This window comes from Perognathus longimembris, chromosome 1, assembly GCF_023159225.1.
Source record: "Perognathus longimembris pacificus isolate PPM17 chromosome 1, ASM2315922v1, whole genome shotgun sequence".
NCBI lineage: Eukaryota > Metazoa > Chordata > Mammalia > Rodentia > Heteromyidae > Perognathus > Perognathus longimembris.
The window spans coordinates 76051906-76064787 of record NC_063161.1 but is presented as its reverse complement, the minus strand read 5'-3'; the positions used below and the strand labels follow the sequence as shown (position 1 = coordinate 76064787).

General features: G+C 41.1%; 1 protein-coding gene across 6 annotated transcripts in view; it reads right to left on the bottom strand.

Moving 5' to 3' along the window:
• Rnf216 (ring finger protein 216) overlaps positions 1 to 12882 on the bottom strand; it is a 131915-nt gene that overhangs the window by 90746 nt on the left and 28287 nt on the right. For 5 of the 6 annotated variants that reach the window (XM_048329859.1, XM_048329885.1, XM_048329865.1 and 2 more), the window contains 5 exons: positions 11478 to 12326; positions 7999 to 8075; positions 6026 to 6128; positions 4534 to 4698; positions 846 to 960 (listed from right to left, as the gene is read on the bottom strand). In XM_048329859.1, the coding sequence (XP_048185816.1) occupies positions 846 to 960; positions 4534 to 4698; positions 6026 to 6128; positions 7999 to 8075; positions 11478 to 12326 (1309 nt within the window). The remainder of the gene's footprint in view (positions 1 to 845; positions 961 to 4533; positions 4699 to 6025; positions 6129 to 7998; positions 8076 to 11477; positions 12327 to 12882) is intronic. The other variant, XM_048329900.1, reaches the window with a different exon arrangement.

Below are 12882 nucleotides of genomic sequence, written 5' to 3'. Positions count from 1 at the left end.
AAAGGAAATGCACTCATTACCTCACTAATGAAATTGTACATCACTCTACACATCACCCAAGTAAATTAAAAAGAGAGAGAAAAAAATTAGGTTATGTTTCCTCCACTGAATTGCTTTTGATTCTTTGTTAAATACATGTTAGGCAGGCCAGGAGCTGATGGCTCACATCTGTAATCTTAGCTACAAGAGAATGAGATCTAGATAAAGGCAAAAACGTTTTCATATCTGAAGATAAAGGCAGAAAAGTTTTCATGAGATTCATATTTTTAATTAATCAGTAAAAAGCCAGAACTGAAAGTGTGGTTCAAGTGGCAGACTGAAAAAGCCAACTGAGAACATGAGGCCCTGAATTCATGCCCAAGTACTGGTACACAGACAAAAGACACACACACGAGTTGGGCAATCACATGTCCATCAATTAATAAACAAAGCAATGCAGTAAGCTCATAGAATACAAAAGGCAATATCAATAAAAAGAATAAAACATTCTGCATAGATGGGACTATGAAAACATTTTGGTAAGATGCCAGTTACTTTGGACTATGCATAGTTTGATTCTATTTATATGAAATGCATGATGCGCTGATAAGACAACAAAAGCCTGCTTGGCTCAAGCAGTAGAGTGTCTATGGAGCACAAGTCCTGAGTTCAAACTTTAGTACTGCTCAAACAGACAGACAAACATAAAAAAAACAAACATAAAAAATAAACTTAGTCCTGACTTGTCAGTTATGTCTGACCCAGCATGGCCCTCTGTAAGAGCTGTAGATCCCCTCAATGACCACACAGAAGGGAAAGGCTCAAACTGGAGCTTTGCACACTGTCAGACACACTCAGCTCATTACCTTGTTCAAATCTGAAATCTATGTAGGAATACTGATTCATTTCTTTCCTCTTTTTCCTTTTTCCACTAGTTTCTGGTGAAAGTTCCTGCCATTTTTTAATGGCATCAGAAAAGGCCTAAAAATTGAGAAAGGAAAAAGTTAGTTATTGCTGTAAATAGAAAATAAGTATATGTAAAACATATAGGATTGGGGGTCCTGGCTCAAGTGGTAGAGTAGCTGCCTATCAAGAGCAAGGCCCTGAATTCAATCCCAAGTACAATAAAGAAAAAAACAAACAAACATGTAGTCAGTTTCCAAATGTCATTCTCACTCAATGTCAGCTTCTCTTCCTGTGTCTCTCACCAGTACCAGGCAATTGCAAGACAGACAACATCCTGCTATCTCCATTTCCAAGGACTCAGAACCAAAATATTTACTGGCAGGTTAAAGGACAAAAAAAGGAAATAAAAACTAAGTATACTCAGAGCATGGGGATAAATTCTGTGCCACTTCCTACCTGATGAGTGGTACTGGCATATCTTTTTTGTTGTTGTTGGTTGTGGGTTTTGAACTGAGGGCCTGAGTATTGTCCCTGAGCTCTTTTACTCAAGACTAGTGCGCTACCACTTTGAGCCACAATATCACTTCTGGCTTTCTAGTGGTTAATGAATCAGAGCTAAGAGTCTCACAGACTTTCCTGATCGGGCTGAATTTGAACTGTGATTCTCAGATCTCAGCCTCCTGAGTAGTTAGGATTATAGACCTGAGTCATCAGTACTATCTAACAACACTCTAACAACATCTTATACATGGCAATGCAGAGGAGGCTAGATTCTGAAGAGAGACAGAGGAAGAAAATAAAAAATCCTGGAGGAGGTGGCAGTAGGCAGGAAACTAGCAAGAAACAAACCCAGAAGAAAGGCAGCTAGGATTCCTGAGCTGGTCTCTGGCTACTCTGACTGGAGAAGGGAGATTGAAAACTACAACACAAAGTATAAATAGAGGGCCCTGATATTGGACTGCCAATATGAGCTGTGGAAAAAGCTCACATAATGCACATGCTTTAATCCCAGTGGGAGGATTTGTGAGGTAGCAACTCCCTTAGTGTGGAAGATTAGCCATGGTGAGGAAAGACATTCTAATGAAGGGGGCTGGGTGGCTGTTTTTATTTCTCCTTTAATTATGAAGGATAGTTTCACTGGATACTCTAATCTAGGCTGATAATATCTTTCAGGGCTTGTTCTTTCTATACCTTCTTTACATTAAAATTGTATTGAGAAATTTGTTGTTATGATGAAACTTAAAAGATTGCTCAAAACCAGTTTTGTTTCTTTGTGCCAGTCCTGGGGCTTGAACTCAGGGAGCCACAGTGCCACTTATGGTTTTTTCTGTTTATGTGGTTGATTAGTGAGGAATCAAACCCAGGGCTTCATGCATACTAGGCAAGCACTCTACTAGTAAGCAACATTCCCAGCCCAATACTAGGAATTTTTAAGAGCACCATTATCTTTTTTTTTTCCCCCCCAGTCCTGGGGCTTGGACTCAGGACCTGAGCACTGTCCCTGGCTTCTTTTTGCTCAAGGCTAGCACTCTGCCACTTTAGCCACAGCACCACTTCTGACCATTTTCTATATATGTGGTGCTGGGGAATCGAACCCAGGGCTTCATGTATGGGAGAGAATCGTTATCTGTTGCTGAGCTTCAGTTTTCTTGTGTAGAGGGAACAATCTTTATATGTGTATGATGATTACAATAAAAAGTGAAAATGAGGTCCAGTGAAAACAAACTTCTGAGTGTTAGACAGTGCTATTTACATAATTCAAAATCATCCCTGGGTATTTTCCACACCCCTGTCCACATAACAGTCCTATCCTCTGTACAGAACTCTTATGCACCACTCACAACAAAGAGATCCTCAATTTGAACTGGCCACATGATGTTTTAGCTCTGCCTAAGAGCATGTCCAGTCTGGACTCATCTTATTTCAAAGTACATTGAGATTTCCAAACTACCCACCCAAACAAAAAGATGCTTTTATAAACAAAAACAGTAAAGAGAAACATGAGGAATGGGACAAGAAGGAAGCTGCTCTTTATTAGTAAAATCACATAAAGCTGCAGAAAAGAGCTCAGGAGATGTGGATAAATCCCCATCATTAAGCTGCTTCAGGACCACAGTGGATTCAAGATGAGCCACAATTAAGCCACAAAACCCTAAAACCCTACAGTGAAGAGGCTGTGGAATGACCAGACCTTGAGTGCAGTCTCTCCGACCCTCCCAGGGAAAGGATGCTGATTTCCAGAAGTAAGGGGTTGGGATGCTGGAGAAGGGACCTAGAGCCTTGTACAGGCTAAGCACATGCTCTATCACTTAGAGGTACTAACCTCTGCCCTTATTTTTCACATGAGCTCTTCTGGAGCTCAGGGCAGTGAAGGACTAGGCAGAGTCTAAATACTAGACAACAAAGAGCCCTTTCTGTCTTGTAGTCATTACTTTGGAGGAGCTCACTTTCCAATGACAGTACAGGTATTCCCTATTATACAGAATGAAGAATAAAAATAAGATATAGAATTACTTTTTCAGAGTAATTTTACCTAAAATAAATCCATAATTAGGAGTTTGCTGACAGATGACCCAATCTTGGCAATCTGAAAGAAGGAGCTTGGCCTAGGCTCAGCACAAGCTACCTTCACCTGGGCCTCACTTGAAATATTCTCACTTAAAATACCTGGTGCATATTTTAATCATTAAAATAATGCTACACTTGTCATCTGGGGAAAATATCAGTGTTAGCTGAGCATTACAACCATCTGAGCAGCAGAAGAGTTGAAGACAGTAGAGGAAGCAAGAGGTGGGAGCAAATGTTGTCACTGCTCACACTGTGCAAGCTGACAGTCACAATTATCAGGAGCTGCACAGCCAGCCTTGTTAAATATGCATTTCTTTACAACCCACTAACTGCAATACCCTGCCTAAGCACCAGAACTAGGGCCTTCATGTGGCATTTTTCCCGAGGCCTTTAGGGAAACTGTGGGAGCTTTCAGGAACTGACTACTTTCTTCTGGCAAAGCATCCTCACCGGGCACATGTTCCTGTCTCCTCACAGACTTTCCCTCAGGTAACTGAAAACTAAGCCACCTGGGGGTGTGTCACTGCCCCAAATTAAAGCAAATCAGGAGGAGCAGGACTGACACATCTTTCAGACTGTAGTCATCCAGCATTCCATAGTATAGCTTATCACTCCAAAGGTCTTATGATCAAACTGGAACTTCCCTGATTCTAATGCAGTTTATTTTGTTATTGTTGTTGTTGTTTTGGGTACTAACAGTGGGGCTTGAACTGAAGTCCATGACACTATCCCTTAGCCTTTTCCACTCAAAGCTGGCACTCTACTACTCAAACCAAACCCCCATTTCCAGCTTATGGCTGGTTAATTACAGATAAATCTCATTGACTTTTCTGCCAGGGGTGCCTAGGTACCTCAATTCTCAAATCTTTTGAGTAGCTAGGATTACATATGTGAGACACTGGCAGCTGGCTTTAATGTAGAACTTTTACGCATTTGGTTCTTTCCAACCAGCAAACACTTTTGTCTGTTTATCGTTACTCTAACTTAGCTCTTTGTTGTCACAAACTGTCCCAATTTTCACTGTTATCCCAGAAAAAAAACTAAAGAAGTGTGACCCAGTGGAAAGACCAAAGAGTGTACCTTTCGGGTTATTGCATAGTGTCCTTTGAGCTCGTGCAGGGCCCACTTGATGTCTTGACTGCTGAGCATCTTGAAATCAGCCATCAGGAGGTCAGCAGCTTGGATGAAGCAGCGTTGGTCAAGAGGAGTCAATGTGGCAAAGTCAAAGAAGTCTACCTTAGGCAGCTGGAGTGAGAGAAGCTCAAAGTTAGGGGCTAATAGTTCATGCCCTATGACAGTGCATGCCTCCAAGAAGAGAGAATAATTTTCAAAATTAAATATTACAGAAAATCATAATTTTGTTTCGTCTCAGAATTACTGTGTAATTCTGTAACAAGATAACAAAATGGTAGTTACAGAGGATAAACTATCTGTCTGAAGTCCACAGACTAGTTTTACTAGTCAGACTAGTAAAGAATTTTTACTGGAGGGCTGGGGATATGGCCTAGTGGCAAGAGTGCTTGCCTCGCATACATGAAGCCCTGGGTTTGATTCCCCAGCACCATGTATACAGAAAATGGCCAGAAGTGGCACTGAGGCTCAAGTGGCAGAGTGTTAGCCATGAGCAAAAAGAAGCTAGGGACAGTGCTCAGGCCCTGAGTCCAAGCCCCAGGACTGGCAAAAAAAAAAAAAAAAAAGAATTTTTACTGGGACCTAAACTCAAACTTTCAGCTATTTTCTTTCTTCAAAATGTTTTAAAAATAAAAATTAACTTTCCCCCTGCTCCAGAACACATAACAGAGGAAGTCAAAACAATCTGTGGAGAGTAGGAGGATCAAGTGCTAGGCCTTAATAAGGCAGGTCAGAACCATCCCTATCACACAGCATACTGAATGCTAGTTTACATCACAAATGAAGACAATGATCAGAGGCCTAAAGAACCAAACTTTGCATATGACATGGACTTGGTTAAACAGGTATAGGCATTCTATGCAAATCTTATACCAGGACAAAAATACTTACTCCTGGTACTGATTTGCACATTAAAGTATTTACAAGGAAGTATAATAATGCTTTTGTAATTTACCATGAAAAACATTATAATGAAATGAAATACAAAGATGTGCTGTTGGGCAGACAGATGACAAAGGTGTGATAAAGTGAAATTTATATATTTTTTATTAGCATGACTGGCAGGTATAAAGGTGGATAATGTAAAAAATTTCATTTTTTGTGTATGTTTGAAAATTTCATAATAAAATGTTAGGAAGGATAGCTCTGAGACAAAGAATCATGGACAATTCTTGTTCTGTCGGATTTAAGCCAGAGAAAAATTACTTCTTTGTGGGCAGGGGAAACGAGTAGCAGTAAAAGAAGACTCCTTTGAGTCAAATCTAGAGTTCAAAGAGGCATAGGGAGGGGAATTCCATTGAAAGACTACATTCTGAAATCCCATTTTTCTTTCTAGTCTTTTAAGTCATGTCCTAACTATGTATTTCCTTTGATAAATAAAGATGACGAAAAAGGCAGAGCAGTTCCAGGTACAGATGGCAAACCCATACAGGACACTTGCCTTTATATCATCTTGGCTGGCGAGCAGACTACTGCTGGGGTTGATAATGATTCTATCTTCTCTCTTTGGATAATCTGGATTTTCCAGAAGAAAATTGCAAAGTCTGCAAAAACACATGGTGTTACTTTTGAACTGCTTTCACATCCCAAAACTGCCCACTGATTCAAATGCACTGTTTGAAAATAAAGTCCCTACAGACACAGGGCAACCAGTCCATCAAGGATGTCCTGGGAGTGGTGGTGCCTTCTTCTAATCCCAGCATTTGAGAGGCAAAGGCTAGAAGATTTCAAGTTTGGGGTCAGGCTGGGTTACACAGTGAGACTGTCTCAAATAAAACAAAAATAGAAGAAGAAAAAAGGAATTAAGATGCCCATAGTCTAGAAAAACGAAACCAATAGTAAGGCACAAAAACAAGCAAACTTTTGTTCACAAATTTAAGTAGCAATAAACATGCTGGTGAAGACCAACTCCTCAGAAGTTTATCTATTTCTTGGTTGTTCATGCAAGGGAGTTATTGAAATTAATACTGGTTAAACTGTATGCAATTGGAGAATTCAAAAGTAGCTATTCTTATAGGGTACCTACTCAGGAGGCTGTGGCTCATAGCTGGCCAGGGCAAGAAAGCCTGGTAGAGTCTTATCTCCAGTTAACTACCAAAAAAATTGCAAGCAGACCTATGGTTCAAGTGGTAGAGCTCTAGCCTTGAACAAAAAAGCTCAAGAGGGGCTGGGGATATAGCCTAGTGGCAAGAGTGCCTGCCTCGGATACACGAGGCCCTAGGTTCGATTCCCCAGCACCACATATACAGAAAAAACGGCCAGAAGCGGCGCTGTGGCTCACGTGGCAGAGTGCTAGCCTTGAGCGAGAAGAAGCCAGGGACAGTGCTCAGGCCCTGAGTCCAAGGCCCAGGACTGGCCAAAAAAAAAAACAAAAAAAAAAAGCTCAAGAACAAGCCCCAAGCTCCAACTCTACGTTAACTCTGAATTTTCTTTTTTGTTTGAGAGGATCTCAATGTATAATCTAGGTTAGCTCAATACATAACCCAGACTGGCCTTAAACTCATGATTCTTCTGCCTCAGGCCTCTGCTTGGCTAATGTTTCATTTTTATTCTTTAGGATATTTGTATATTAAAAAAGATTTATCAGGGCTAGGAATATGGCTTAATGGTAGAGTGCTTGTATTATATACATGAAGCCTTAGGTTCGATTCCTCAGCACCACATATATAGAAAAAGCCATAAGTGACACTGTGGCTTAAGTGGTAGAGTGCTAGCCTTGAGCAAAAAGAAGCCAAGGACAGTGCTCAAGCCCCGAGTCCAAGCCCTAGAACTGACAAAAAGGAAAAAAAAAAAAGATTTATCATTTTTACACAGGCAGGGTAGGGTAGGTGCAGAACACTTTCTGTTAAAATTATGGCAAGAAAATGTTTTCAGCATCTTAACTAAACACAGGCAGTATTGAAGGGCAGAAACAAGTAAGCATCTTAATTCCAAAGCAATACATGATTTCTTAAGAACCAAAACAGGGGCCTCGGAATATGACCTAGTGGCAAGAGTGTTGCCTCATATACATGAAGCCCTAGGTTCGATTCCTCAGCACCACATATATAGAAAATGGCCAGAAGTGGTGCTGTGGCTCAAGTGGCAGAGTGCTAGTCTTAAGCAAAAAGAAGCCAGGGACAGTGCTCAGACCATGAGTCCAAGGCCCAACACTGGTTAAAAAAAAAGGGGGGGGGGGCAAATGCTGTATTATTCCACTTTACAGATACCTAGAGTAGTAATTTGAGACAGAAAAATAGTAGGTTCCAGGGGCTGGGAGAGTAGAGAATAGGAACTTAGTATTTAATGGGGACAGAGTTTCAGTTTGAGATGGATGGTGGGGATGGCTGCACAATCACATGAATGTGCTCTGAACTGCGTACTTATAAAAATGGTTAAAATGACAAAACTTAAAAAGCATAGTAGAATACTTACACATTTAAATCATAGTAATTCTTCGAGTGAATTATCTCTTCAATATACCCATTTGCTACATCTGGAAATCTTGCTTCCTAGGAAAAGATAACATAATACATCATTCTCAAATTATAATGAAAATCAAATGGTAAAGTACATAAAATGACTACAAAGGGCTGTAAAGTAGCTTTGTGTATGGGTTAAAATTCAGTCTTGGCTCCAGATTCACACTCTATACAGAAGATAAAGACTGAAAAGGTTGTAGAGGTCATCTGGCCCTCTATCCCATTCTGCATACCCATTTTTCATGCTTTCAACAAATACTGAGCACCCTGGTGTAGACAGATAAGGTATAATTCCATGCCTGCTCCTCAGACAGCTCAGAACTTACTGGGCCAGATGAATAAACCTAGGTGAAATAGTTACATATTTTTTTAAGCTCTTAATAGGTATTACACATAAATAAAATCAAAAGGTATATGGGAGCATATCATGGAATGTACCTTTCTCTCGAACTTTTTTTGTTGGTTGTGGGGCTTGAACTCAGGGCCTGGGTCCTGTCCCTGATCACTAGCTCAAGACTACTGCTCTGCCACTTTGAGCCACAGCTACACTTTGTTTTTTTTTTGGCCAGTCCTGGGCCTTGGACTCAGGGCCTGAGCACTGTCCCTGGCTTCTTCCCACTCAAGGCTAGCACTCTGCCACTTGAGCCACAGCGCCGCTTCTGGCCGTTTTCTGTATATGTGGTGCTGGGGAATCGAACCTAGGGCCTTGTGTATCCGAGGGAGGCACTCTTGCCACTAGGCTATATCCCCAGCCCCCTACACTTTGTTTTTTAAAAATTAATTTATTTTATTGTTATTATAGAGGTGATATACAGAGGGACTACAATTACATGTCAGATGAGTGCATTTCCTTTAGTACAGTGTCTTTTGTTTACTCATTCTCTCCCACTCCCTCCCTCCTATCTCTACCCATGAGTTGTATAGTTCACTTTCATCAGTGTCCAGTGAGCTCCACTGCTCTACTTTTTCACCCTTTTTCACTGAGTTCTATATCCTCCCCCCAACCCTTGAGAAGTTGTAAAATTGAAGGCACCATACATAAGGTTAAGAAGACAAAATCTGGGGCTGGGGATATGGCCTAGTGGCAAGAGAGCTTGCCTCCCATACATGAAGCCCTAGGTTCGATTCCCCAGCACCACGTATACAGAAAATGACCAGAAGGGGCGCTGTGGCTCAAGTGCTAGCCTTGAGCAAAAAGAAAGCCAGGGACAGTGCTCAGACCCTGAGTCCAAGGCCCAGGACTGGCCAAAAACAAAACAAAACAAAACAAAAAAACCTACAAAAGAAGACAGAATCATCAAAAACTGAAAGGAAAAAAGTCTCTTGTTTCGGTATCTTTGAGTTTGTTTCGGTATGTATATTATTTTATACAAATATGAAGAGGTACTTAGGCATCACACACCGGTGGCTCATACCTGTAATCCTAGCTACTCAGGAGGCTGAGATCTGAGGATCCTGGTTCAAAGCCAGCCCGGACAGGAAAGGCTGTGAGACTCTCATCTCCAATCAACCACCAGAAAGCCAGAAGTGGTGCTGTGGCCCAAATGTTAGAATGTTAGCCTTGAGCTAAAGAGCTCAGGGACAGCGTCCAGGCCCAGGGTTCAAGCCCCATGACCAACCAAAATAAAACGACAAAAAGAGTATCATCTTTTGGTCTGTGTTAGTATCTAGAATCCTGTATAATTTGTCATGTCCTATTGCATTTTAGATCTAAATTCCACATATCAAAGAGAACATGTGCTTGACTTACCTCACTTAACACGATTGGTTCTAGTTCTAACCATATCCCTGCAAATGACATTATTTTATTCTTTCTAATGGCTATGGGTAAAATTCCATTGTGTATAGGTATCATATTTTTTGGATCCACTCATCTATTGTGGGTTATCTGGGTTGTTTCCATATCTTGGCTATTGTAAACAGTGCAGCAATGAACATGGATGTGCAGGTGTCCTTATCATAACCTGTCATGATGTTCAGGAGTGGTATGGCTGGGTCATAGGGAAGGTCTGTTTATTTTTTTGAGAAACCTCCAGACTGCTATCCAGAGCGGTTGTATTAGTTTACATTCCTATCAACAGTGCAGTAGGGCTCCTTTTTCCTCCATATACCCACCAACATTTTTGTTGTTCATATTCACAATGTGTTGGCCAGTCTTACTGGGATGAGTTGGAATCTCAGAGTTGTTTTGATTTGCCTGTCTTTTATGGCCAGGTATTTTATGGCCATGAGTATTTCCTCATGTATTTCTTTGCCATTTTTTTTTTTTTTTTGGCCAGTCCTGGGCCTTGGACTCAGGGCCTGAGCACTGTCCCTGGCTTTTTCTAGCTCAAGGCTAGCACTCTGCCACCTGAGCCACAGTGCCCCTTCTGGCCGTTTTCCATATATGTGGTGCTGGGGAATCGAACCGAGAGCTTCATGTGTAGGAGGCAAGCGCTCTTGCCACTAGGCCATATTCCCAGCCCGTTCTTTGCCATTCTTAACCTCTTCTTCTGAGTAGTCTCTGCTTGGCTCCCTTACCCATTTAGTGATTGGTTTATTAAGTTTGGGAGGGGTTAGATTCTTGAGTCCCCTGTATGTATTAGCTATTAGGCCTTTGCCTGATATAGTACTGATAAAGATCTTTTCCCAGTTGGTTAATAAAACAGATTTCTTGAAAGGCAGATCACAGTTGACTCTGGACCTTCTTGCCTGCTTCATTCCTAGATAGCAGCTATCCAAATAAACTGTGTTATGTTGATGGAAATGCTCTATTCTGTGCTTGTTGTTAGCCACATGTATATGTGTGTACTGACACTAAAGTGTGACTGATATGCTAGAAACAGAATTTTGTGACTTTGTCAGACTTATTTTTCCTTGGTTGGTCATGGGTCTTTAACTCTGGGCCTAGGTGCTTTCCCTGAGCTCTTCATCTTAAGGCTAGCACTCTACTACTTTGAGCCACAGCACCACTTCCAGTTTTCTGGTGGTTAATTGGAGATATAAGAGTCTCACAGACTTTCCTGCCAGGGCTGGCTTTGAACTGTGATCCTCAGATCTCAGCCTCCAGAGTATGGAGGATTATAGAGCCAGCATGTGGTCTTTGTCAGACATTTAAATGTAAACAGCCACAGGGGTGAGTGGCTGCCGTAATTGACAGCTCAGGTCTAGGTCACATCCAATAAACTTAGTTTTATGGTTTGAATTTGGAATTAACTCAGAGCCTTTTAGAAAACTGTGGGGTTTGTAGTGGTGTCAATAGCATGATGTGTAGCTTAGTAACCAGAGGACTTTGTAGAGGATACAGATTAAGGAATCCTGATTCCATTTCCCTTTTGGTTTCTCTTCTTTTATTCTATTCATCTAGATATATACTTCTTAGGGAAAACAAACTTTTATTTTTAGTGCCTATAATTATCTAACTCATAATAAAAAGAAGTAGATATAACTTACTGTTTCTTTCACTAATAGTGCAATGAGTTCTTGGTCAACTTCAACAGGTTCTTGCCCCCAGAGGTTTTCCAAATTGGCCTCCTGAGATTCTTGTAGAGGAAAGGCTGGTCCTGGCTCTTCATTGTCAATTGCTAACTGTTGGTCTTCAAGCCCTTCAAGAGAATGGGCAGGCCGAGGAGAATCAGGGCCTGGAATGCCGTCCTGTTGGGGCTCTGGTCTTGGAAAAACTGGCATTGGAAAAGGTGGCTCTGGAAGATCATGCTGAAACAAGGGGCCCAGCTCTGTTTTAGGGTGCCGATCCTGTGGAACAACCTGGTTTGTTATCTCCAGGGGAGGTTGGTTAAAAGCTTGGAAGTAAGGATGGCCTATCCAGTAGTCTTCGATGGCCTGATCATCTACTGAGGCAGCTGATTCTCCTAGATTTTGTAAGAATTCTGACTCCGAGTCATCAGATGATGGATTCTGAATTTCCAAATGATCATCTTTAGGGAAATGAAGGGTATTTTCTTCGAATATAATGACTTTCTGTTTTGATCTAGGGTTGATGATGTCATTTGCTACTTGGTTATGACTTGGTCCAGGTTTGGGTTCTCTTTCTCTGTGGCCATTTGCCTTGGTAAATTTGGAGACTTCAGGAGGCTCAAGATCCAGAAATTCACCATAGTCATCTTCAGAATCATCCTGTGTCCCAGAATTAAACAATGAGTTGTTACATAATGAAAAATAGCTGTTATCTGATTCACATGCTGTTCTAGACTTTTTAGGCATTTCTTCTCTTAATCTTTTCAGATCTTGCCACTGGGCAGCTGGTTTGATGAGATTGGATCGGGATGCCTGAGATCTATTTCTCTAAGGAAAAAGGAAAATTTAGTAATAATGACTAAATTTCTTTTCTAGGTCTGTGACTCCTTATATACTTATACTGAGCTTCCAATAGGACAGGAAGCAAAACAAAACCAAAAACATCCTTCCCCTTAAAAAAACTTGTTCTCTGCATTCTTCAATCTTAACACTGAAATTTGATCATGCTATGCCACCTATAAAAATCAGTGTAGCGCTGGGAATGTGGTTTAGGGGTAGAGTGCTTGCCTAGCATGCATGAAGCCCTGGGTTCGATTCAGCACCACATATATAGAAAAAGCCAGAAGTGGTGCTGTGGCTCAAGAGGTAGAGTGCTAGCCTTGAGCAAAAAGAAGCCAGGGACAGTGCTTAGGCCCTGAGTCCAAGCCCCAGGACTGGCAAAAACAAAACAAACAAACAAACAAAAATCAGTGTAGCTATTCATGGATAGAAGCTTGAGTTGTAATTTGAATAATTTAATATCTGAGACCACTAAAATAAAATAAGTGGGAGAGGAAATAATGAAAGAACAAAGAAGAAAAAAATGAACAAACGTGATAAGAAC